Source organism: Siphateles boraxobius, unplaced genomic scaffold (assembly GCF_051911475.1).
Source record: "Siphateles boraxobius isolate OS27281-9 unplaced genomic scaffold, OSU_SipBor_1 7, whole genome shotgun sequence".
Taxonomy (NCBI): Eukaryota; Metazoa; Chordata; class Actinopteri; order Cypriniformes; family Leuciscidae; genus Siphateles; species Siphateles boraxobius.
Genome location: NW_027509197.1, coordinates 29,394,590 through 29,422,389, shown reverse-complemented (window position 1 = coordinate 29,422,389; position 27,800 = coordinate 29,394,590). Strand labels below are relative to the sequence as shown.

The window sequence follows — 27,800 nt, the reverse complement described above, 5'->3', positions numbered from 1 at the left end:
TGCGCTGCGTCGAGACGGAATTGACGTAGCGTGTGAAACTGAACGTCTTTGTTCTCCATGTTGGATCATATATTTTAACAACTTAACGGGACCTTAGCTCTTCTCTGGAGCCAACATGGCCGTTGTTTCGTGTTCCATGTGTTGTAAGAAAAAGCAGTGGTACGTCTCACGTGAGTTTTGTTTACTAGCTGGAAAATGGATTTTAGTTGAGTTTACATGTGTGTAAATGCAAAATTTTTACTTTTAAACAGATGCTGCACAAGCAGTTCACATTTTAATATAAACATGTCAGTTCTATTGACTTTGACTTTGATTATGGTTTTGACTCTGTGATTCTCTTGATCACAATCAATCACTGTGATGTATGTTCATGATCTGAGTGGTTTAAAGTTAAACCCCTACATTTATCTAAAAGATTACTGAATATGTGTCGTATTAGACAGAATGTACTTTCTGTAGAATGGCTTCGAAACCTTTCACCCCAGAAGAGGCGAGGAGGATTGTCCAGTTTCTACAGAAACCAGCTGTGTTCCTGAACATGACCAAAGGCTGGCCAGCATTACACTGGACTGTGGAGCACCTGTCAACTTGCCTTACAGATAGAGTACGATTCCGTATTGGAAAAAGGAATGAGGATATGGGTAAGCCACAAACACCAAACAGCAAGCTCATTAGAGTAAAATAACTGCATTTGTCAACAACATATTTTTTAAACGTTATCAGGATATTAATTTTTCTAAATTTAAATGACGGGTAGGTATTTTAGAAGAGGCTTGGACTTAAATCCATGAAGGTAGATTTCCAGGAATAGGAATAGGTATCCCAAGCAACACTATAATGTTGTCTAGTTACTTGCGAAGAGACAACACCCATGTAGTATCCTACAGTTTCTCAAGAGTATTCCTCCCCTTTGTTTTTACAATCTTTGGTGAGGTAGACAACTGTCTTGAGAAATCACACTATATTATGTTCACATATATAGTGAATACTTTCTGAAGATGGTGTAAATGGCATTATAATTTTTTTTAGAATACTTTAAGAGTAACATAGACAGTCTTGTTCACTGCAATGTCAACATATAAAACACATTTGTTTTTTGTAAGAAGATATCCTCTATCCTAAGGTGCAGTTTAACAGACTTTATTTAAAGAAAAGGTTATTTCAAGGTTAATTTGTGGATTTGAAAACTGGTAACGGTGTGCCTGCAGAACATTTTGGCAACAATGTGAACTTTGCCATTACAGGTGTAAATGCCTTTGGCACTTCTGGCAAACCAATGGCAACAATCCATGGACAATCCATGAAGGCTGTTTTAGCTTTTTACGGAAGGGAAATGCAGGTGAAAAGCAGAGACAGGATTGTGACAACACTATAGCTCTAAAACTATTTGGTTACACTTTACAATAAGGTTCATTAGTACTACCTTAGTTAACATGAACCAAGAATTAACAAATACTTCTACAGCATTTATTAATCTTAGTTAATGTTAATTTTTACATTTACTAATACATTATTAAACAATTATTGAACAAACAATGAAAACCTATATTGTTATATTATATTTTATATTATATGTTATATTTTTATTAACTAATACAGAAACAAATGTATTGCTTATTGTTAGTTCATGTTAGTTAATACATTAACTAATGTTAACTAATTAACCTTATTGTAAAGAGTTACCAACAATTTTAAGAAACAATTTTCAGTGATAGTTATACTTGCAGTTTTTATGACTTCAAATCAAACAAACTGATATCATGCTATAATATGAAAAGTAAACAATTTCAATATATGTTACCTCTTACCAAATACAGTTAATTTGCCTGAAATAATGTTTCATTATCAAAGGCTTTTCCAATTCATGCATTTTGAATATACCCACTTAGGAAATCTCTATGGTCTCTTTCTCTGATTGTCTGTTCATTAATTACTTTGTTTCACTTTGTTTGCACCAGCTCCTCTTTTTGAAACGGAGTGCTCCTACATTGAAGCAACTGTTAAAGAGTTTCTGTCCTGGACTGCCAATGAGGGGGAATCACTTGTTGGGCCATTTTCTGACTATCACTGCAAGGAATTCTGGGCTTATGCTGATTACAAGTACATTGCCCAGCTTTTTCAGGACAAACCTGCCATCTTTCAGGTAAACCTTGTGAATTCCCTTTCCTTTGCTTTACTATCAGATTGTATTAATATTTAAGACTACTAATACTACATTATTACAATTACTATTATGCAATATATTGCATTATGTATTATTATAATTGATTAAACTATACATTTTGCCATCACAAATTCTAGTTAAAAAAAATCTAGTGTTGCTAAAGTGAGCTCCATTTGAATAAAATAAATGGACAAGACACTACTCTTTTAGTTTCCTCTCACCATCAATCATGCTCTCAGACCTCATCAAGCACCATATTAACCCATTTGCCTTTTTTCCGCATGCCGGTTATGCTCGAGAGCGACCAATTTTTCATGAAGTGGCGCTCTACAGCACGCAGGTGCCCTGTGTTGTCAATGACATCAGCTTTGATCAATAAACACCGTCAAATATTCATTAGTATCTATTGCCTTGTCTCCCGAGGATGCTTACCTTTATTTTATGAGCTCTCTGAAACTCTTTATTAGCCTAGAGTTGTTACAACATCTCAGGAAAATGTATCACAACACTTGTAATAACAGATATGAAGAGCAATTAATCCGTACTTGCTGTTTTATCATTGCAGTAAAACATATCCTATGGCACATCATTGTCATTCTGTAGACATTTAATGATATCTTATGCCAATTTATTTTGTTTTGTTTTCCCCAGCCAAGGGAACAATAACCTAATTTTCGTTTCTTGCTTTCAGTTTTTGTAAATCATAATAAATGCTTATGAGGTGCCAATATTCTCCCTGCCAGCTAGGGCACTGGGAGCAGACATGGGCCTCTCTTAAATGATGAATAGGGTCATTTAAACATTGCTGAGGGCTTGATTACATACCATCTCATTTACAGTCCTCTGGACATGGTAATGGTTCCATTATCTCCCTTCAAGGGCAGCATCTCTGAGTGTTTCTTGTTTGTTATATTGAAAAGAATCGACATCAAGTTGTCTTTTTGCTCTTTGTAAACACAAACATTATAACCGCAGGATGTGATGTGGTCTGACTTTGGCTTTGCTGGCCGAGATGGACGAGACAGCACACTTTGGATTGGCACACAGGGTGCTAACACTCCATGTCACCTTGACTCATATGGTTGCAATCTTGTGTTCCAGATACAAGGCAGGTAAGAACCAGGGTCAGACAATTTTGTTTTTCATTTTTCATTTCATTTATTCATCCGTATAGAGCTAAGTTTAATGCAACAGGGTTGCCCAAAGTGCTTTACAATATAGAACAACAATCAATACATGGAGATAAAAAATACCACATAAAGCAGACACAGGCATACTCGAAACCCTAGCATGAGCGTTCTCACATAGCTTTTAACAGATGTGATTTTAGCCTAAATTTGAAAGTAGTTTGAGCTTTGGCTGATCTAAACATGTTGGACATGTACAAAGTTGCCTGATTGTGAAAAGCCTTAAAAACAAGTATGAGAATCTTATACATAATTCTATACCGTACAGGCAGCCATTTCAATGAGATTAAAAGCGGCGTAACAGAGTCATATTTTTTGGCAGACTTGATCATCCTAGCCGCTGCATTTTGGACTTTCTGTAAGCGGGCTAGTGATCTAGCATCAATACCATAAAAAAGAGAGTTACAATAGTCCATTCGTGTGAAGACCAAAGCTGTTATTGCTTTCTCAAGATCTGGACCTGATAAAAAAGGTTTAGTCTTAGCTAAAAGCCATAAAAAAAAAATGTTATTTTCTCACAACTGAGTTTATTTGCCTATCCATTTTTAAGTTACTTTTTAATACAAAACCCAGATTTTTGACGCTAGATTTCATAAAACCAGCCAAGGGGGTTGATTTGAAAGATTGACTCACAACACCACTGCCCTCACTGACATTACCAGGTTTTGAGGCAAAAATGCCTCCAAAAGTGACAAATAAGCCCCAGATATTAGCAACTATTCAGTTTACTAAGATTATTACATTTCAGTCAGTGTTATTTTAGTATTAATGAATATTTTGAATTTATAAAAATAAAGCTAAATAGAAATATATATATATATATATTTCTATTTAGCTTTATTTTTTTTTATTTCAGTTTTAGTAATTTTAGTACTTCAGCTTAAACTTATTTAAAATCAGTTAATTGATGAGGCGCATTTCAAAATTGTTGTTTGTTTTTCATTTAATTTTAATATTTAATTTAATTTAAGTGTTACTTCAAATAACAAATATGATTTTAAATAGCAAAGACATCCAGTCCATGTTGTTTAAAAGCCAGTCAGAGAATGTTAGATTTAAACCTTTTTTGCTATTTACTGTCACAGAGACAGGTGTGATTTCTCATGATGCCTATTTTAGCAATATCTGTCATGTAGTAGGTAGTAGATTCAATTGAAGTATTTGACATATGTTAGAAACAATATGCCCTCTTAAATGCCCCTGAAAATCAATTATAGGGGGTGAATGTCACCATTTAATAAAAAAGAACCCATAACACTACAATGTTATTGTATTTCTCTGCACTTGTATAACCCCTTCTGATTGTATAGTTTGACGTGAGATGAAACTAGTTTTTGATGACCAGCTGTCAATAGACCCCTGAACAAGATACTGTAAGCCACAGGCAAAACTGCCAATTTGGCTTATTCTATGAACATGGTTTAGACAGAGTAACACCATGTGATTTCTACAAATATTGACAAGAGCTGTACCTTATCTTATGTTAGGGTGCCTGATCCAATCCTGAGCTGTTGAAAGGAAGCAATTTTTCTTCTGTATTTGAAAACAGAAAGTGTAATGATGTGAACAGCTATTGAGATGTTATTTCCTCAATCGAGAGAAGCGAATCTGACAACGAAGAACCTCTTCCTCCATCGTATCTCTCTGTGGAGCTTATCTTGTCTCTGTAATTGCTTATTGAGACTCCTCGTGTCAAGATGGCCTGCCACAGAAATCACAATATTGTATAATACCTCTTGCAAGTAGACCCATAACACTTTGAGAAAACTAGCTAATCCAAAAAAAAAAATACAATCTATGGCAAAAAAATGTGGCTGTGGTGAAACTTTCTATAATACAATGAAATATGGTCAGACTTTTAATTAGGATCCAATTCTCACTATTAACTAACAATTAATTATGACTTTTGCCTCAATAAACTCTTAATTACTGGTTATTAATAGTTAGTAAGGTAGTTGCTAAGTTTAGGTAGAAGGGATGTAGAATATGGTCATGCAGAAGAATGCATTAATATGTGCTTTATATGTACTAATAAATAACCAATATCCTAGTAATATGCATACTAATAAGCAATTCGTTAATGGTGAGAATTTGACCTTAAACTAAAGGATTACCTGAAATATTTGTGATTGATTATTTAGGCAAATCTTAGTGGTACCACAATAAATTCATTCTTTCACTAGGAAACGATGGCATCTCTTCCCTCCCGATGACACACCCTGCCTCTACCCAACACGTATCCCATATGAGGAGTCCAGCGTGTTCAGCCAGGTCAGCGTGGTCCATCCAGACGTGAAAAAGTTCCCAGCATTCAAAAGAGCTCGAGTCCATACTGTTACTCTGGAGCCTGGTCAGGTAGGCATGTATGTTTTTTATTTTATTTTATTTTTTATTTTTTACACTTTTTGTCACAGCTACTAATTCTTTATTTTTACTATACACATTTTAGAGTAGTACAAAATAACACAAATGTGAAGTGAAATGAAAATTAAAAGCTAATTAAAAATATTAATAAACATTATAATGTTATATAAATGATATTAAAATTACTCTGAGATTACCTTTTACTCATTATTAACTGATAATTTAATGGCAACATAAATCCAACATGGCGACCTAAAAGGTGCACAATATTTATCTTTATCTTACAACTCTGTGTATACAGCTTGTATAGTCATTAGATACACAATTATATTATATTATAATTATATTAATTACAGTCACAGTACAATATTTTTATCCTTTGTGATAAATACTACATTCACTGTGTCCACTTTAAAAAAAATCCATGTCAATCTGTTTTATGACCACTAATTTTGCCACATTTTAGAAAAGTATAAAAAACCACAAATGTGAAAAATATGCGGAGCATGCTAGGATGCTTTTTAAACGCTATTAAAGATGTTCTTGACATTTGTTGTCTGCCTTTCCTTTACCATTCATCTATTAAAAAAATCTGATATTTTTAATATTATATGATTAAATTAAAAGGATGTAATTATTTTAATGTATCACAAATTATATTGCCTACAAAGCTAGTTTCAAATTTGTTGTCATAAGTTGTTTGCAAACGAAAGAGAGCTTGTTTGAATCCCAGATATCACATAGGAAATCTAGTGTACAGTTGTGCAATTAAGTCGAGATTTGTCCATAAATTACAAGTGATGTCATGGATGGTACGTTTCCAAAACATTGAATATAAGATTCCCTGAGTGTCTTTTTGGATCCTGTATTACAACAGTTGGTCTCCTATGTGTGCATTTTTGCGACGCGTAGATGAATCAGACAGCAGCAGAATAAAGCTGTGTGCATGTTTTGTAGCACACCCCCCTCCTTCAGATTCCAGCAGCGTGTGTGAAACCTCTCTGATCAAGCTCTTTGAGAGGCGAGACGGTGGCAAGGCAATTAGCGGCGGTCCAACACTGCGAGTGTACTCTCCGGGAGCACTCACACTTTTCACAGCATACTAATGAAGACGGGAGACACAAACTTCCATTCTGTGAGACAGCTAACTCTGCTCCACTACCTCTCACTGCAAACACATGGGAAAAAATCACAGAGGGTACTTGCAGTGTACCTCGAGTTCTGGAATGTTAGAGGTGAAAAACATTTTAAATTAACTGAAATCCAACTGAAATAAGTTGAAGTTCTAGTATTATTAAAACCAAAACTGAAATAAAAATATATTTTTTATAATTGTAAAAAAAGAAGAAAAAAAAGAGAAAAGCACATAAAATTACTAAAACTTTACTATGATAGTTTGTAAATAATACTAAAGAAACACTTATGGAGACACATTTTTATCCCCATATAATTTTCTCTTTTTAACAAAGTATGTGTGGCCACTTTAAATTATGTTTTTATGTCAGTCTGTTTCATGAACACAAACTCAGTGTTTATGCTTTCTTTTTCATGATTCTGTTTTTAGCTGAATGTTTCTCCTTTGTTGTTATCATAGAGAGTTTGCTTAGATTAAAAAGCACTCTATGTGAGAATATTGCTATAAATATTGCTAGGATATGGATTTTTTTGTTTGACCCAAATGATGTGGTTATATAGAGCACAGCTGCCACCTTGTGGTAAATAGTATTTCAATATGTACTTTACAACTGTACATACAGTATATAGTTGGTCCAAAACGCTGAGATAAAAAAAAAAAAAATATATATATATACAGTATACTGTATGGTTTAAAGCACCTCTCAGTGCTAAATACAATAAAAAAGTCAACAGAAGAACAACCAATAAAACACCCTTTAAAATAATGTATTAAAATGCAAGAGAGAACAGTTGTGAATTTAGACGTTACTTAAAGATATTTAAAGTTGGCAAAGACCTAACCACAAAGCAGGTTGTTCTTGTTCCATAATCTTGGACCAGCAAAAGCATAATTAATTACAAGGATAACCATAACCATGCACTATTTCTAGGTCAAATTTGTGAAACTGAGTATGTGACTTCTTTGTAAAGACACTCGGATGATCTTGCTTCCGCTGAAGGAAAAGCTACTTTTTGGACCATTCTCAAATCATGCTGAAGAACATGATCATCAGGTTTTACACACATTTTTGGAGTTAATGCCGCTTGAGTGCTGCTGTCAAGAGGCACAAACAAAATACTAAGATTGTCTGAAATTCATCTTGATAATTCAACATTTCACTCAAATTTTTATTTTATGATTGTTTCATAATTCATGATTTTTCAGATTTTTAAAATCTTTTAAATACAAAATTCAATCCTTTTAATTAGTGGTCTCAGATTTTTGCACCCTATTGTCTGTTCATTGAATTCAGGTCTTTGTCTGATATGTTATGAATATCTTCTATCAGAGTATTGACTGACTGCTGTTGTCTTTCATCAGGTTCTGTTTGTCCCCAGACACTGGTGGCACTATGTGGAGTCTGTGGATCCAGTGACTGTCAGTGTGAACTCCTGGATTGAGATAGTGAGAAACGTTTGCCTTTATGACTCTGCTGATTTATTTCTGTTGTTTTCTGTAAGCTTTAGAATTTCAGTGTTAAAATTTAGAAAAAACATTCTGTTATCAGCGAGTGATGGGTGTATCAAATGGCAGTATATATATAGTATAGTATATGTCCATATACAGCTCTACTATAATACATTAGTTAACTTCATGCATTCAGTTTAGACACAACAAACATGTTAGACTGCAATAATATCTACAATATAAGGTTAATATTACAATATCAGGATAATATTACAAAACAAGGATATTGTATGTTGATCCAGAGTTGCCATCGCCTGAAATCATTGCAAAGCTGGATACAAACTATGGATACAAAATATGATTGTGTATTTGGTACCATTTCATCAGATATAATTGAAGTACAATTTTACTTCAAGGTATTATGTGTATGTTTGGCTAAATTGATGTCTTTATTCTAGATTTAAACAGTGTCTTGGGATCATTGCTACTATCAAAAGTACAGAGCTTTGTGGCCTTGAAGAGCATGATAGAAGCCTGGTTAAATTCAAATAAGCTCAACTGCTTGTACTGCTCAAACTATCTAGATGATTACAATTGTATACAAATTTGATTACTCAAGTTGACTCTTTTTCATGTGTGCTTCAATCAGGTTCTTAGGAAAAAGTTGCATATGTAAGCATATGATGTGGTTTCTTTTTTTTCTGCCGTAGGACATGGACGATGAGGCCAGAGTAGGAGAAGCTCTCACTAAGACCATTGTGTGTGCCCTGAAAAGCGCCCCCAGCCTAGACAACGACGACCACTGGCTCAATCCCACTGAGGTATTCAGAACATATCTGGAACAGTGCATAAGAGAAGAGCTTTATTGAAGAACTGGCCTGAAAATCTCAATAAAGCAGTGAAAGTTCAGCAAAACCAAGTTTCACTGCACCAAACCCCATGTAGATGCTGAAAAAATGTTTCTGTAATTTAATAAGATAAATGTAATGTGTAATCTTTTGTTCTACAGAGGCCACTTGTGCTCAGTTCATTATTTGCATGTTGAAAAAAAATAAACAACATGGACATCAATGTCTATATATTTTAATCAACATCTTAGTCTTATATAATTCTTTTAAAAAGAAAAACATACTTTTATTCAGCAGGGATGCATTAAAAGTGACAGTAAAGACATGTATAATGTAAAAAAAGATTTATATTTCAAATAAATGCTATTTTTAACTTAAAAATAAAAAATGTATCAGTTTCCACAAAAATATTAAGCACTAAGAAATATATACAAATCTGGAGTAATGATGCTGAAAATTCAGCTTTTCCAGGAATAAATTACATCTTAAAATATAAAAGTTTTTAATTGTAAAAAACTTTAATTTCTAATTGTAATATTTCACAATATTACTGTTTTTTTATGATAAATACTGTAAATGTAGCCTTGGTGAGCATAAGGGACTTCTTTAACAACAATACAAAATCTTACCAACCCCAAATCTTTGAATGGTAGTGTACAAAAGGTGAACTGGTTGCCATTTCATTTTAAGATTTTTTTAAATTCAATGTTTAAATATTCCATGTAGTTTCTCAGTTGATCTGAACTCATAAAATGTGAATCTATTCTATAATAGGGATCATATCGAAACATTAGGTTTATAATAAAGTTTTGATGGACTAGAGTATGTTAGACACTTAAAATTATTTTATTTGGTGTTATCTAGAATTAGGTTTTTAAAGGAATAGCTTATGGGAATATTTATGTCATGAATAATGAGGTCATATTTAAACATGCAATGTTGCAAATGCAAACCCATGTGTTGTTATTTTTAAAAGAAGATATTTTGAGCATCTCTGCAGGGCAGAATGACCGTGATATGATTTGTGAACTCCAAGTTTTCTGAAGCCATACAATAGCTTTGTGTGAGAAACAGGTTGATTATGGGTTGGGAAGTACAAAGGTGACAGAATTAAAAAATGTTTTAATGATATTGCTTAACTGCACTGTATGTTATCTTTTTGTGTGTCTCAGGACAGAGTTTCTTCTCATGATGAAAACATGCAGTATTTGAACCTAGCAGTAAAGGCCTGTATGGACAAGAGGACAGACGACACTGAAGGCTGGTCCTTGCTTGCAGACCAACCTAGAGCAGAGGCGGGAAAACGTGATTCCAGTGGACTGTTAAAGGCTCCAGCATCCACTTTCGTTGTTCCCTTCGGACCTCATCTTATTCCTGTTATATTGGCTCAGAAACTTCAATGCAACTGCCCAAAGGACACAGCTTCTTTCAAGTGCAATGACCCCTCACAGCCAGAACGGAGATGTGACAATGATTTTTGTCAGAGATCTGGTCAGCATGCACATCAGGAAGTAGAAAGCCCAGGATCCTCACAAGGAGCTGCTGGTTTGCACCTATCCACCAATGACATGCTAGAGTTCCTGGTACACCCTGATGTCATTGCTCAAGTTACAAGGCTAATCATGTGCCGACAAAGAGAACTTCGCTCTTAATTTATACCGGATGAACTGTACTTCAATAATTAAAAGATCCCATGCTGAATTTTTTTTTATTTATTACACGAGTCTTTCTGTACAAACAATCACATCAATTGTCAACAATTTTTTATACTCCATACTCCATTTTAATACTTTGTTTTCTGGACCCAAAATGATTAATTATGTAAAATATAAAGTGGGATTAGATGTTCACATTTTGCATGTGTTACACATAGCCTATTTATGCATATGTAACTGACGTGACAGTAATGTTGTACAGGAGTTAAATAAAAACATTATGTTCCCGAATGGACATGACAGCAGAGGGCCTATTTGGATAGGGCAAAATCAAATGTGAATTGAATTTACTCAAATACTTAAAAGCAAAATTTCTTCTCGCATTTCCTACATAATTATGGATTTTTTTGGCCACTTTTCAGGGTAAAAAAGCAGTTGGTGGATCAAATGCTAAAATCTGCTCTGTTGTAATTATATGCATAAAAATGATATCACATATATGTCTTGTTCATCCTTTCCAATCCCTTCCAAATTAGTACATGAAATCACAGGCATACTATGTTAAACTGTTGTTTAGATTAGAAAACTTATCCCATCTTAATACTGCAAGACTGACAAACATTATGTAAAAAATGTGAGCTTTAAAATGTGCAAATAGCATTGTTGGCCTAATAGTTTTAGGCATTGAAATGACTGAAGTTTATACACTACTGTTTGGGGTCAGTATAAGATTTTGTTTTTTTAAAAGAAAAGAATTCTTTTATTCAGCACAGTCTCTTTAAATTGATCAAAAAATAACTGTACATGCTTTTACATTATTGCAACAACAAATAAAATGTGACTGACGTTAAAACACATTAAATGTGTACATTGATAATTAGAAATGTTTCTTGAGCACTCAATCAGCATATTAGAATGATTTCTGAAGGATCATGTGACTGAAGACTTGAGTAAAGCTGCTAAAACTTTAGCTTTGCCATCACAGAAATAAATTACATTTTAAAATATATTTAAAAAGAAAATAGTTATTTTTAATTGTAATATTATTTCACAGTTTTTCCTGTATTTTTTATGAAGCAAATGCAGCATTGGTGAGAGTCTTATCTCAAAACATTAGATATCTTACCGACCGCAAATCTTTGAATGGTTGTATATGTAAAGTCCATCACATTCTTAGCGATTACATTTTAAAACTGCTCAAAAACAGATTCGTTTTTGTAAGGTACCATATAATGTAAAAGCATAATAATTCCTTTAGCACAGTAAATTTCTCTTAAATCAGATGGAATATAATCCCTGATCAGTAGAGTTCAGCATAATGCCACAAAGGCCTTGGAACAAAATAACAACAGAATTTAGCTTAATCACAATTAATGGATTTGAATAGTTCATAATGAAACCGTCATTTTGCTACATCTTGGTTTGCTTTGGCAAGTCAGCCATGGAAACCGCCTCATTTTTCATACCATTTAAACTTTTCAGTTTCTCATCATCTGTGTCCTCTATGAAAATCTTGTCCAGCTGATCTGGATCCACATAGGTGTAGAAATAGGCCATGATGGAAAAGATGATGCTGACAGCCACCAAAAGGCCAGCAAAAAGGAGGAACTCCACCCACTGTAAAAGAAATGTGCATTTCAGTGCAGAATCTATGCAACAAAACCATACAGGCATTTATAAGAAAACCCACTGCTTACCTGTTCCATCCCGGCCCCCTCTGCCACAATCAGTACTATGACATTTCCAAATGCCACAGTCATAAGCCATCCAGCCTGGAGAACAGACTTCATGTTTGCCGGTGCCTACGCACAAAAGCATAAGAATGAGAAATGTATGCACTCAAGCTAAAAGTACAAGAAATTAGAAAGACTTACCTGTGAGTAAGAGAACTCCAAACCAGTTATAGAGAACATAACTTCTCCAGCGGTGAGGAAGACATATTGTGGAATCTGCCAGGCGATGTGAATGTTGTTGGCTTGGATATCCTCCATCTTTGTAAGTGTTAGATCATTGCTTTTCTGTAGAAATTAAACATATCTGTGTCAAGATATTGATCCATAAAAGCATTTTTTGTTGCTTGTTTGAAATATTGTAAAGGTCCAGTATGTAATATTGACAGCTAGTGGTTGAAAAGGGTACAGTAGTCCATTTCAATTTTAAATATTGGAGAAAGTTGTTATAAAACCGTGATATTGTGAATACTATTATATATATTAAAAAAACTGTTTTAATTTATTTTTTAAGTATTCTGTGATGACAAAGCTACGATGCGCACTTTACTTTCCCATGAGGCCATGGGAGAGGATTTGTGAATGGCAATGAAGTGACGTAATTGACGCTGGTAGGTCACATGATAATGACAACATGGCGAATGTAGTGCGTCCGGAATACATTCCTACTACCCACACTTATACTATAGAGAAAGTGCATTTTAGCAGACGTGAAGTAATTACTTGATCTCTTGAGTAGGTTCTTATTTTGAATATCCGATTTCAGACGCAGCCTCATTGTCTATTTGGTGACGTATGTGGCACAGAAACGTTTAAAAAAAACTTGAACTTGCAGAGCTGTATCTTACATTATATTATTTACCAGCAAAAAATAGCCAGTAAATCTTTAGCCAAGTTCTCATTGAGTTGAGTAAACTACATCTTAAACTGTGCAGTAAAGTATAAGTAGCAGAAAAACATTAACTAGAAACTGAACTCTATCACCTACCTGTGTGAGTATGACAGTGTAGAAGGCACCAAAATCAAGAAGTCCCAGATCGATTTCATATTTACTGGAGTCTGCTAAACAAACAACTCTATTGTATCTGAAAGAAGAGTAAATGCAGATGTGAAAAACTGTGATCAGTTGGAGGGGTTGCTTGAAACTATATATGGATAATGAAACAGATGTACTGTAGGATTGAAATACTCACTCTCCCCTTGGTACACTTATATTGTGAGAAATCCCATAATTAGCGGTTGCATAAAATTCCTCCTCTCCAACAGTTATGTTGATATTCTCAGTGTGGGTATTGATGAACCTGCAATAGACAAATATTCTAAGACAAAATAGTACTGAAACGATTTCAGGCAATCCCAGTTGCTTTGTCAAAGGTTAGCTTGAAGTATAGATAATTGCAGCAAAGCACTAAACTTTAGCAAAGCTGTTAAACAGTAACTTCAAACAATACAAAACAATGTTCTGCAAGCATTCATTTACCTTAGATACGCAGCCCCATTTTCAGATTTGGTGATGTGATCTTCCACCTGTATTTGTTTTAATAATGCTAAATGTCAAATTATGTATAGTAATGTATATGCTGGTAGAATCTTTGCTGGTGATTCACTAGTGACTCACCAGTTTGCATACAGAGCCACCAGGCTGTACAGGACGGTGCAGGAAGAGACTGTAGGCAGCCCGTTCTGTGAACGTGAGTTCACAACTGTATTTTGCCTCACTGTGATTGACAGTCACTGTCTGGAGCTGGGATTCGCCAGTAAGTGGAAGACTTGTGTATCCCGAAGGATCCTGTATAATGAAAAAAATATCTGTTGTTTACTAACTAAACCAAATCAAATAAAGCAATAACACGAGTTATAGCACGAGCTGCAGTGAGTTACAGCACTTTTAGAATGGGCCATAGACATGATGTAAAGCTGAGAGTCTAAAGGTGATGTTACACAGGGCAACGTTTTGGGCAATGTTGCTGGGCAATGTTGCCGCCAACGGGCAACCAGATGAGACACAGGGACCCAGCAACATTGCTCAAAAAGTTTCCCTGTGTATCATCACCTTAATAAAGCTCCTTAAAGTGTAATAAAATCACGTAATGCATGGCCTCAGGTGGCTTATTGCATTAAGAGAATAGTTCACTTAAAAATTAAAATTCTGTCATTATTTACTCACCCTCAATTGTTTCAAATCTGTATGGATTTCTTTCTTCTGCTGAACACAAAATAAGATATTTTTGAAGAATGTTGGTAACCAAACAGTTGATGAACCTCATTGACTTCTATGGAATTTTTTTCCTACTATGTATCAATGGTACATCAACTGTCTGGTTACCGACATTCTTCAAAATATCTTCCTTCCTTTCAGCAGAAGAAAGAAATTCATACAGGTTTAAAACAACTTGAGGGTGAGTAAATGACGACAGAATTTTAATTTTTAAGACAGTGGTCCTTTCTTTTAACATAACGTACACAATGGCGCCTCCCCAGCCCCCAATTTTTACTAATTTTCAATCGCGATCTGTGCACACACACATGGTTTGTTTCCACATCAATAATAACGGACTCTCGTTTTGTGTGCCCAATTTATGACTCCTGTATGTCACTGTAATCGTATTTACCTTGATTACAATCGTCATGCATCAAAACTTTACTAGCGCAACACTGGTTTGCTTTATTCAACCGAGAGATGAATTTCGCGTATTCTATGCTCATGCAGCAGTTATGGTGTTTTGATTCAGTCTGTATTTCACAGGATGAGGAGAAAAGGCTTGGGCTGTTCCAAAACAATCACAGAATAGGAGAGAGTGACTGTTTGAATACATTCACTTACTGGATCCTTGGACTGAAAACTTTCCATGGGTTTACAGTTTTAAAATGATCTGATCGAAAACAGAGGAGTGGAAACATAACGACGTCTCTTGAAACATAACCTGCTTCTTTTCTTTTTAAAGTATTATTTACGCTAATGATTGAAATTATTGAAATTGAGATTAAAATTATGAATCATTCATTTTTTAATGATAAGAAAATGGTGGTAATAGCAATATGATATAAGACAGACAGCAAATACCTTAACAGTTGGCAAATAATGTAGCAACTTGGTGAATTAAGAACATCTTCAATCATGGCTTATCAAATCATAATTCAGAGTTGGACCTATGTGATTTAAAATGGAATTCACTCATTTAAGCCATTGGCAATATAATAATATTGATATATGCTATACTCTACCATTTTTTTAAAAATGTTTTTGAAAAAAAATTTCTTATGCACACCAAGGCTTAATTTATTTGATAAAAAAAACAGTAAAACAGTATTATTGTTAAATATTACAATTTAAAATAAGGGTTTTCTATTTTAATATATTTCAAATTTATTCCTGTGATGGCAAAGCTGAATTTTCAGGAGCCATTACTTCAGTCTTCAGTGTCACATTATCTTTCAGAAATCATTCTAATATGCTGATTTGGTGCTCAAGAAACATCTGATTATTGTTATCAGTGTTGTTAAGTTTTTTTAAGATTCTATTTTTGATTAATAGAAAGTTTAAAAGAACAGCAGAAGCGTGTTGATTATGGAAGCAATAAAATGCACTCATGTTAGTCTGCAGCGATATTACCTCATATGGTGTAAGTGGCTCTGAGAAGACAGCATTTCCTGGAAATTGCAATCTGACATCTGAATCCATAAGATTGAAAACCTGAATGAGGCTTTCTTTGGCAGGAGGGGGCTCCACAACAGTTTTCTGGCCACAGAGAAATGTCACTTTCAGTTAACTTTCAAGCTCTACATTTTTTTAGTGGAAGATCTTTAAATGCAATATGGTGAACTTTTGGAAATGTACATACAATGACGTAAATTTCTACGACAGTTGCAGCACAGAAGGCAAGTGCAGCAAGGATCATGCCTGTTGCCATCTTCCTTAGTGGACTGAAAATGAACAAGAAACATTATTTTCCTCTGACAAGAAGAGTAAGTGATAAAATGAGTGTCATGATAACATCTAATGTTTATTTCTTAAGGTTATGCTATATTGTTTTGCCCTATGGGCTTCCATTGTCAATGCATTACTGTAAAATCTTTTTATTGTTGTTGTTTTTTCATGTTCTTTTATATGTGTGTATATATATATATTTTTTTTATTTATTTATTTTTTATCTTTTTTTTTTTTTACTGACATGTGCATTTACACAGCACTCACGTGAGTTTGATCCGACACAGCCCTACCAGCGGGTATATGCCCATGTCAAAGATTGGAATAAACACCAGAATCAGCAAAGCATTCAGCATCTTAACAACACAGAAACACACCCACTGAATGACACCATAACACATTGATTATGAAGGTGATAACAATAAAATTCAGTAACTTAGGTTTTTACAACCTGTCATAAACTGACTGGTCAATTTGGTATGACAGCACAAAAAAACAGGAAGAAGTAAATGTTTGTGTGAGGCTTTAGAGGTCGAGGTTTATCTGACTTTTTGTCAAATAAACCCTTATAACCTTTAACCATATATTTATATAAAGTATTATCTAAGATTTAAATTGATGTTCTAAAATTTCAATAAATATAATCAATAATAAATGTCATTTATTTTGTATATACAAAGCAAAGCTTTATTGGGTCTAAAAGACTAGACCTAAAATCTGGGTTCTCTTGTGGATTTTAATCTCTAAATAAACAAAGTTTCAAAATTATGAAAAATGTTAAACAAGATAAAGTTAAAATAGAAAATTCACTTTGACATTGTACAAGTCAGTTTTTAAACAAAAACTGTTATATTAAAAATCCAATAATGAAGCATTCGCTTTTTTGTGTGTGTGTCTATCTGAAGACCTTCCTTGTCTCACCTGCATTTGATCAGGCTTTAGTATAAAGTCTCCGCCCTGTAAAACATAAATTAGGAACTCATTAACAGAAATCTTAAAAACTGATATACATGGACTAAAAGCAAAAATAATTATATTGATTATAATTTCATACTGAAGGTCTTGAAGCTGGGATACGGTAACAAAAAGGAATTTTAACATAGAAAGAATTATGCACTTCAACTCTGCAGCATTTAAATTTCTACGACAAGAATTGTTATAAAGTCTTAGATGTTTATAACCTTTGGATTTTATAGTGATGATGGCAAAGCCTGTATATTGTTATCAAAAGAAAAATCAGATCAAGGACATCATGTTATCTTATTTTACTTGCTATATTGCTTAACTGCTTAGAATCACAAAATAATATAATTAAATGATATGTGGCAATTGCTTTCACTGTCCTAACAATCTTGCATTCCCAAATGTATAACTATACAATAATGATCTGATTCAAATAAAGTATTAACTCCTTAATATTGGAGGTCAAAAAGAAAAGACTTACAAAATTCATGTTCATTCGAGTGGCTTGAAGAGTCCAGCGTGATCCCTGGCATAGAACAAAGAGAGCTATTCTTAATGAACTTATTCACAACATTCTTATTTATTAATTCTCTGATCCTTATAAAGTATCTTCAGATGTTGTACAGTGCTGTGATCAAGAGTGCCTTTTCCACTGGTTCATAAGATCATTATGTCCAGCAGACTTTTTCTGGTATACAAAGAATTCATGATGAATCTGATGAGGAATCAATACATTTTTCTTGTTCCTCATGACAGAATTTTCATTTTGGATGTATTTTTCCTTTAAGTGAAATACTGTGTTGAGTTGAGTGTTAAAGAATGTAAAGGATATCGACTGAATAAAAGCTATTACCTGCTGGTCAAAGAGAGCCCAGAACATGGGCAATGGAATGTAGAGTACCAGCACCCTGAACACCATTTTAATTTCCTGAATGAGCCGCTTCTATAAAATCATCAAAATCATTATTTAACAAATGTATTTCATTGGTATAACAAGCAACACAAGGATTTCAACTTGCTAGATTTGGCTTGTATAGCAATTAAAACATACCGGGTACTTCTCCTCTGCCCAATCCAGCCAGTGACTCGGTTTCGGGCTGTTCTTGGAATTCCTCCATCGATTTTGTATTGCAAACTGGCAAAAACAAAGTAAAAGATGGCCGTTAACCCTCTTTACATCCTCCAGAAACTTCAGAAATGCATTAAAGAAAGCTGTTGAGCTGTTGATAAGATTAACTTACCCCAGTACATTTGCAGACACGCACCAAGATATTTCCCTCCGGAGGACTTTTCTTATATAGTCCACTTCCAGAAATAAACACCACTACATGAACAGGTGGAGAATTAATTAGATGCCTAATAAGTGAAATGGCAATAGGAGTGGTGTAGAAGTAGTATGGTCTTCTCCATAGTGCATTAATAATCAAGTATTGCTTAATACTGTACAAGCACTATCTATCTATATGCAAATACATTCATAATTTTAAAGTGTCACCAAATACTTTTTGGAGCCCCTATATTTTCAGACAAAGGCTGAATCCCTTCTCTTTCCATACAGGATTCATGCTACACTGGATGGGATTCACTAACGTGCTATCATAACATACTGGGATTTCCAAATAAATGACCAGGAGTTTGTTAAATATACATGCCTACTGAGGACAGTTGGTTTCACAAATACAATCAGTTTAGGATTACCAATTATTCCCAAATTCATTCCATTCTTCCACCAAAAATTCCCAGAAAACTGAGGACCCTCACCTAAGGCTATGACCATTAAAACCGCGGGAACTCCAAAGGCCAGGGCGTAGCAGTCTCCTCCAAAGCACTTCACATCACCTATGGAGTTTGAGTATAATGAGGATCTAAAGTTTCTCTAATTGACACGATAATGGCACTTTATGAGTGCAATATATTTTTATTGCTTTAAAAGATGAATTGTAGCCAGAAGCTTATCTTGATTCTGACCTCTTAGTATTGGTGTGACAATGGTGGACAAGACACTTCCAGCATTGATTGACATGTAAAAGATGGAGAAGAACTTTCGCCTCTCGTCTGTCTAAATAAAGAAAGGGTTAAAAGAAGTTAGATATTGCAAAGACCCAATAGTTGAGTCAAAAGTTCACTCAAACAAAGTTGAGTGTATTTTAGCCCATGTCAATTAGATTTAAAATCACATGAGTGTGCTCCTAAAACACTTTTAGATTTTTTTTTTGTCTAAGCATTGTATTATGTGCTGTTTTATTTTAGGTCTTGTGAATATTTATTTCGGTCCCACTTTATATTAAGTGGCTTTAAGTACTATGTACTTGCATCGAAAAATAAGTACAATGTACTTATTATTTTCATGTTGTATTGTAAAACACTTAAGCTGCTATCGAGGTGTGATACGGGTAAGATTAGGGTCAGGTGTGGTGGTATGGGTAGGTTTAAGGGTGGGTTAAGGTGTAAGGGAAGGGGTCAACAGTATAATTACAAATGTGATTGCATACATTAATTACAGCTGTAATTACATGCAGGTATTTTTAAAATATAAGTAAAATGTAAAAACATGTATGTACACAATAAGTCCATTGTATCAAATTATTCATTTCAATGTTAGAACATAGTAGTTAAAGCCACTTAATATAAAGTGGGACCTTTATTTCTATTATTTTTTTTTATTTCTGTTGGCTCATTCTCTGATTTTACTGTGCTTTATAAATAAATGACTTTTTGAGATATTAAAGAAGCAATAAAATAAACAGAATTTGACAGGTGTAAACGGCCATAAGCTGATATCATTTTGTGCTGTGGCTTACATTCTCCTCATCGAACTGGTCACCACCAAAAGCTGCAACACATGGTTTGATCCCTCCTGTCCCAAAAGCAATAAGGACCAGACCAAGCACTGACAAAACTCTATGAGGAAACAACAAAACGTTTTGTTTTTTCACTGCACCTCTAAAAGGAAATTACTTATTTCACTTGAAACATATTTACTGTATGGTACAGTAGAATGGTACACCTTGAATGCCATAAAAAAAAAGCTTACATATGAATAGTGCTGTCCCCTACATCAGGAATGGCACCCACAGACTTGACCACATGACCAATCACATAGACTATAGACAGATAGATGATGGTTCTGTGAATGGAATAAAAAAATGCCATTTTCAACATCAACTTTACCCATTATTCATCAATTGAGTATTAAGAACAAGACTTACTTGAACTTCCCCAACCATGAGTCAGCTATCAAGGCCCCCAGAAGTGGAGTAAAGTAGCATAGGCCAGAGAAAGCATGGTACACAGCGGTAGACAGATTCTTGTCCCAGCCCAGGTAACGCATGAAATAAAGCGTAAGCACCGCTGCATAAATAAGATGCATAGAAATGAATACAAAATTAGGAAATGCATTAATACAAAAAGTGAGATTTATATCCTTTTTTAAAGTATATATATATATATATATATATATATATATATATATATATAGAGAGAGAGAGAGAGAGAGAGAGAGAGAGAGAGAGAGAGAGAGAGAGAGAGAGATTTTATATAATTACCTTTCATTCCATAGTAAGAGAATCTTTCACAGAACTCGTTTACCACAATGAAGGCAATGCTAACAGGATAGTTTGTCCCACATAATTTCTGTGCATAAGCAAAGTAGCATTTGATTAAAAAAGACATATCACATTTCCACAGAAAGAAACATTATCCGGTTCATTCAAAATAATTTTAAATGGTAGCATATGGGTCAAATTTTAATTAGAGCTTGGGTCAAAAATTACATCTATTCCTTTGTTATATGATATCTAACATTTGTAATATTCCATAATTTTCTACTCTAGACCTATGTTGTTATATAGCATGTATGACTTGCAGTCATTATACCTGTATTTGCTGTCTGAGGTAAGTTTTATTGAGTCTTTAGCTAATAGCTTTTATTGAGTCTTTAGCTAATAGTTCATATTTACATGCTTTTCATGTGTAATGCAAAAAAAAAAAAAAAAAAAAAAAAAAAAAAAAACGCTGAGTTGCTGAAAAAGGTGAAATAACTCACCGGTGAGCGCTGTCCTTTTCCATAGTTCTCTGCATCTTTTTCTAGAGCAGAAAAAATAAGATAAAAAGAGAATTAGGTGATAAAAGTGTGGAATTTGGAAAAGTCTAATATCAACTTATTAATCAAAAACAATTAAACTATTTTTAGCGTACAGGTTTTAGCCTACCCTAGCCAACAGAAACAGAAAGGCAAGATGCAGTGCAATCAATATTTGTTTAGGTATCATGAAGTTGTAAAAGCCATACAAGTCATTCAGTAAGCGCATTCCCACTGCATGCATATAAAACAACAATGTTTTAAACATCTATTAAAAGAATTTGAAAACATTTCAAGCTTAAAAAAGCCCTCTTTACCCTTTGTTTTCCCCATCTCTTCGATGAATCCAAGTGTGTATTTAGACACGCAACATCTAGTGGATTCCTTAACACGCGTCCAAGTCCTTCCCTCCACAGAGAGTAAAAGCGCATCCGCCTCACGGTGTTGTTAACGCGGTTTAGCCCTCTTGGGTTAATATTCTACTTCATTACAAAGAATCGGTAACTCCGAACCGGGCGGGTCGATATGCCACATGAGACCCAACACATGCATCAGATTATATGGTTTATGCGGGAGCTTCCCACTCCTAAACTGTTAATATATAAACGAACGCTGTAGAAGGCCGCTAAGGAAAATATTTCACTTAGGTATAGTTAAAATCCCGTGTTTTTTTCTTGTTTTTGCGACTTTTGTGATGGTTGGGCTGTGGTAAATGTGCCTTAATCAGTAAAATTGTGCCCCCTTCAGTGCAGCTCCCACTTCCCTCTGTAACAGGCGGGGGGAGACGGGATAAGGGACTAGTGAACAACAACTTTAGTTTTGAATGGTTCTTCAGTTAAAATGTTATCCAAACAAATAAGAGTCAGTAGGAAGATATTATATAAAGAGAATCATATTATGAGATATTATAGATGAAAAAAAATTCAATCTTTTTGAAAAAGTGTGAGGTCAGTAAGTTTGTTTTTAAGAAAACATTCAGTTTATCAAAAGGGACAGTAAAGAATTTACATTGTTGCAAAAAAAATCTTTCTATTCTTTTGAACCTTTAATTCATCAAAAAAATCCTATTTTTTAACAATTGTATCATAAAAGCATTCAGTGAGGATTTTGGTAAGATCTGATTAAAGCCACATAAAGATAACTGTAAAGATATTTGAGAAGCAGGTTTATCTGAATAAGGTTGTAAAGTTTAAAGGTCCTTTAATAAAGGTTATTTTCTTTTGTGATCTGCCTAGGGTTCTCAACCTTTTGCAAGCTGTTAATGTGAGACCTGAGCCTGCTTTGCCTTGCAAAGATGCTCAATTCTTGGCTCAATGTTTGATAAACATAGCCTCAAATCATCCTCGATTTGTGCACGATTGCGGTATTTCGTTTTGAGTGCAGTCATTTTTGAGAATCCTGCCTCACACAAATTATGAGGCGACGGACTGGACAAAAGCAAAGCAAACTGCGCGAGAGAGCGAAAGTGCGCGAGAGAGATCGAGTATGTTTTTAAAGTAACACTATGTAGTTTTTCAACCTTCATAACATATTTCCAAGACCCTTGTGATGGTACATCGACTTACAATGGGTTAAATGACATGTCTGCCATAGCCTGACGTGGTCTGTATCGCTTTTACTGGCACTATGTAACTTCGGGCTTAGGGTAGTAACCGGAGCACAAAAAGAACTACAAAATTCGACAGCTTTACAGCATATATAGTTTTTCTTTGTTTGTAATGTCTTTCATAAAATCATGCATCATACTCTACCTTGTCTGTGGCCATTGTTGATTCCAAAGCCGGTGCTGGATAAACAGGGAGCGTGCGCGTGCGACAGTAGGCTGCGGTAGGCTACATTATTTACGACAGCGGTAATGGACAATTCCACTTCCAACCTGTAGGGCGACCGCAGAGGAAAAGTTCCTTGGTGTTGCTTTAACAGTAAATTGACACTGTAGCAGCAACACAATAAATGTATTTCATTAAAAAAAAGTTTAACGAATATTTCTGTAAATATGCAATTAAAACTCAATACAAAACTGTAGGGTACAGGTTTGTGTTTCTGTGCATTGGTGTCTTTTGTGTGCATGTATGTGTGTATGCTTGTCAAATAATGTGAAACATTTTGTTAAAGATTTTAACATATTTTACAAAAAACAAAACACAAAAACACTTTAACATTTGCTATACCAGTCAGGCCAGTTAGATATTTTGCTGCATTCTCTTCAAAGGCAGTCTTTGCAGATAACTAATATATTAATAGGCCTATTATGCAGATATTAATTTTAACTATTATTGTTGTTGTTGCGCTGCATTCGTTGAATTCTGAATTTTGCACACAGAATTGAAAGCAATTTGTTTGTGGATAGTTGCCTAAAACATATCTGCAACATTTATCAAGTTCACGGATAATTGTGAGTGCATTTATTAATCAATACTGACAACAAAACTAGCACAAAACTATGTGTAATTGCCAAATAAGTTAATTGCCATGCAATGTTTTAGAAAAGTATGAATTAGTAGAATATCCACTGTTATGAACGCTAAATGTAGCTTCAAGCAGCACTATGCAATTTTTTTAGCTTAACTGAACAGCTTCGGAGTTATTGGAATGGTTATATGACTCTTTTCGGGTTGAATGGTGGTTGGACACAAGTAGACATTTAACAGTTTATTTTTTCATATTTCTTAAGTCTGCATTTAAGTGACCATATGACTGAGTATTTAAGTCTATTTTGCTGCTATGTGAAAAAAATCCAGCAAAACTCGGCGGCGCGTTTGTCAACTACAGAGGGTTATAAGACGCTTTAGTGCTGCAAGTAAGGTATAACGTCTGCCAGATGCATCAGATGAGCTTCTCTTTTGTTATCTGCTCAAAGGGGGCCTTAGAAGCGTGCGCCACTCACTCTACGGTGGTTATTTGATCGCGTCATCGAAAACGTCGTTGTTCGTAAAATTTATACGGTCTTTTTACTTATTTGGCCACCGAAAGTGCTTTTTTTGTGCAGGGCTTCCGAAGTTCAGGGCTTCCGTAAAAAAAGAACGTATACGATAATATAAAATTAATGCCAGGAAAAAGTCATCATTTCCAATAAACTTCATAAGCTAGACAGCTTTTTGTGAGGACAATCTTAATAAAATGGTTTCAAAATAGGCCAACCCTTATCCAGAAATCAACAACTGTGGAAAAGGCACTGCAATTCATTGCAAAAAAACAAAAAAAAATCTTTATTTCCCCATGTGAAAATATTTTAACGTAGAAAAAAATATTCTCAACATCCTTAAAAACGTAAATGTATGAAAGAGTTATGGCTATCAAGCGGTATTTCGTCCAATCTAACACTAGAGGGCATCCTCGGATTTGTATTTGGCTGTGCAATCTGACAAACAGCAAATAACCAGTGTAATGTGACAGATTAAAAAAATAAAAAAAAAGTCCAGGTTCATTTTTTGTTTGTTTCTCTTGTTTCGACCATTTTGCACCATTCCAAGAGTAAAGAGGAACTTTATCTAGGTCTATATATGTTATTGAAATGTGTTCTGCTCTGATCAGGGTCAGAAAAGGATAAGGAGGAGATTTAATATTTTATTTAATATTATTATTATATTAATATTTAAGAAAGCAAAAATTTAATATTTAAAATTATTAAATATTTTAAAGCATTATTTATTGTACGTATTGTATAAGTATTGCATGTAAATATTGTGATTTGTTTTTATTTTGATTGTTCATTTTTCATTTCAATTCATTTAATTTAATTTCATATTGAAACAAAAGGTGAGTTCTCTCAGAGCAAAGCTTGTTTTTGCTACTTGCCTCATGCTCACTCTGATCAGCTATTACATCTTCTCAGTCCATGACTCCTGGGTCATTAAAGACCTCAAAACGGACACACTGGCCCTCAGCCCATCTCATGCTGTTTATTTGTCTACGAAATTACTATGTTTAACAATAGAAGAAGCTGCCAAATTCAACAGACATAATTCAAAAACTGTTTGAAATCGTTATTTACTGATGGTTTTATCTTTCTTCCTTCATGTGAAATGCTTATTATTTCAAGGAAAATGATCAGACTTAGTAAAGTGTTACAAAGAGAAACATTGAACTGTTCCTCATCTGAAAAACATTTGAGAATAACTGGAGATTTCCAAAATAACACTGACATACTTTGGAACAATGCACTGCACGCACGCACAAAAGCTACAATCTAAAAAAAATCTGGAATTTTTTTTTTTAACCCAATGCTGGATTCAGCCTAGTTGGGTCATTTCATTCAAGAAGTTTCTCCTTAGGAAGTTATAATATTTCTATAAAGAAACATCCTCCCACTTTCACCTGTATGAACATATACAAATATTTAACAACTGAGACATAAACTGAACAATTTTCACAGACATTTGATGAACAGAAATGGAATAATGAACCCCTGCCTGCAGAGGGTTGGGAGGGGGTCAATCTCAAAAGTAGCAGTCAGTATCTGGTGTGGCCAGCAGTGCGTTCGGTTCCTCCGATGTCTGCAGTGTGCCAACACTCAGGTGATGCTAGCGTTAATGGCCACTGCAGGGCCAGACTCAGAGCACTAGACTTGGGGCCGAAACTGCTCCTGCTCCCGGTGTGAATTAACAGAAAATACGCGCAGCGCATGTATGTGTTGCCTTGCGAAACGGCCGTTACAGGTAAAATTAAAGAATTTATTCTCAACTACTTTTGTGGTGTAGGTCTACATATTTTATAATGTTAACGTCAAATAATACTTATAGTAATTTAAAGTAGTGCTGTCAAACGATTAAAATATTTAATCGCGATTAATCGCATTAATGCCATAGTTAACTCGCGATTAATCGCACATTTTTATCTATTCTAAATGTCCCTTGATTTCTATTTGTCTCATTATTTTTTCTAATTTTAATGCTCTTATCAACATGGAAAAGTGGATCAGCAGTAAGTTTGTTCTTAGCTGTGGTATCCATGTGCTTCTGTCTGAAGTCATCCATTGTAGAGCTTAGATCGGGCCCAAAAAATCAAGCCCGACCCGAGCCCGTGCGCATTGTGTCCGAGCCCGGCCCGACACATAAACTGTAATTATGAGCCCAAGCCCGATTTAAACCCGTCAATTTTTTTCATACGTGGGTCGTTATAACTGACGTTCTCAACTATTTTCTATGTTACTTTCTCCCGCCCGCAACAATTTTGTCCCGCTCCCGCCCGCAAATAGACTCTTTTTTTGTAGGCTACCTCCAAATACTTTCGCCTACGTGTCGCCACCATACACATCAGCATAAATGCTCCTGATAAATTATTTGTTATTAAAGCATTAACACACAAACCACTGTTATAACATAAAAGCAAGCAGGCTACTGAGTGCATGGTTTGGCATGACTGAATGCGCGCAAAGTGCGCTCCCTTAATAATTCCTAAAAAGCTGACATCAGTTCATCGCAATCTCACACATCTGTTATTATCAGTGAAGCTGACTGCACAATGCATCTTTCATAATATATACACTTTGTTTGTTATAATTTGAGGATTTGCCAGCTTACAGAATTCAGCACTGAACAAAAAGTCTGTTTTGAGCGGTGAGGGGAGTCTATCTTTAATGCTTCTGATGCTTCTTCATATGTCTGTGATTGGCTACATCCCTCAACGCTGCAAACATGTTATAAAAAGAAACTCTGGCCTGTAGATCGTTTCTATTTTGTTTTAGTTGTTCTTGTTGCTTTTCTGCAACATGAATAAAAATGTATTAGTTTTTATGTTTTATTCATAGATATTTCTAGTTTGCGGGAGTCCCGCGAATCGTTTTATTCTCCCGTATCCGCACACACAGAGTGAGTGCATTACCACTCGAGCCCGCCCTCGCACTCGGCAATCAAATCTAGTCCCGCGCCGCACTCTATTGCGTTGAGAGTGCACGTCTCTAGATCGGCGTCTCGCGCTCGCGCCATCCACTCAAAACGTACCGTTAGCCTACTACTCTTTGGCCGGCGCGCAAGCCCAAACAAGTACGTGCGGCGTGCCTGTTGTTTTGTTTCCGGTCTAGCTATCCGGTGTGATGTTGTTTGCTTGGCCAAAAAGAGCGTTAATCTCGCGATAAAAAAATTGACGCCGTTAAAATGTGTTTGCGTTAACGCCGTTAATAACGCGTTTAACGCACAGCACTAATTTAAAGATGTGGTAGCAAGCGTGCAGCACAAGCCCTGAAAAGTGAAGCCAAAGCGTCTCGATCGCCCCCCGGTGACTGGTCCTATAGGTCATAAACCCCGCCTCCCCATGTTATTCAACGGGACGTGAGATCAACTAAACAATTAAATTAC

At 34.9% G+C, this 27,800-nt stretch overlaps 2 protein-coding genes across 4 annotated transcripts; one reads left to right on the top strand and one right to left on the bottom strand.

The window, feature by feature from the left end:
• Positions 1-19: 19 nt before the first annotated feature.
• On the top strand, positions 20-11,138 carry hspbap1 (hspb associated protein 1). 3 transcript variants are annotated; one of them, XM_077216273.1, is made up of 8 exons: positions 20-159; positions 440-641; positions 1,959-2,143; positions 3,140-3,276; positions 5,535-5,706; positions 8,213-8,296; positions 9,010-9,120; positions 10,320-11,138. In XM_077216273.1, the coding sequence occupies exons 2-8, from the start codon at positions 461-463 to the stop codon at positions 10,797-10,799; spliced, it is 1,350 nt and encodes a 449-aa protein (XP_077072388.1). In that variant the 5' UTR covers positions 20-159; positions 440-460; the 3' UTR covers positions 10,800-11,138. The 3 variants fall into 3 exon arrangements, with proteins under 3 accessions (XP_077072388.1, XP_077072387.1, XP_077072386.1); XM_077216272.1 differs by having other exon boundaries at positions 21-159; positions 460-641; XM_077216271.1 differs by having other exon boundaries at positions 21-170; positions 460-641.
• Positions 11,139-11,191: 53 nt separating this feature from the next.
• Positions 11,192-21,978, bottom strand: slc15a2 (solute carrier family 15 member 2). Its single transcript, XM_077216267.1, has 23 exons — positions 21,822-21,978; positions 21,469-21,509; positions 20,969-21,056; positions 20,633-20,774; positions 20,458-20,550; positions 20,225-20,324; positions 19,392-19,482; positions 19,185-19,262; positions 18,665-18,747; positions 18,475-18,558; positions 18,277-18,366; positions 17,905-17,949; positions 17,382-17,417; positions 16,728-16,816; positions 16,375-16,456; positions 16,146-16,271; positions 14,151-14,321; positions 14,013-14,059; positions 13,726-13,833; positions 13,521-13,617; positions 12,677-12,820; positions 12,500-12,604; positions 11,192-12,419 (listed from the first exon to the last, which is right to left on the bottom strand). The coding sequence occupies exons 1-23, from the start codon at positions 21,835-21,837 to the stop codon at positions 12,213-12,215; spliced, it is 2,163 nt and encodes a 720-aa protein (XP_077072382.1). The 5' UTR covers positions 21,838-21,978; the 3' UTR covers positions 11,192-12,212.
• Between the last annotated feature and the right edge of the window lie 5,822 nt (positions 21,979-27,800).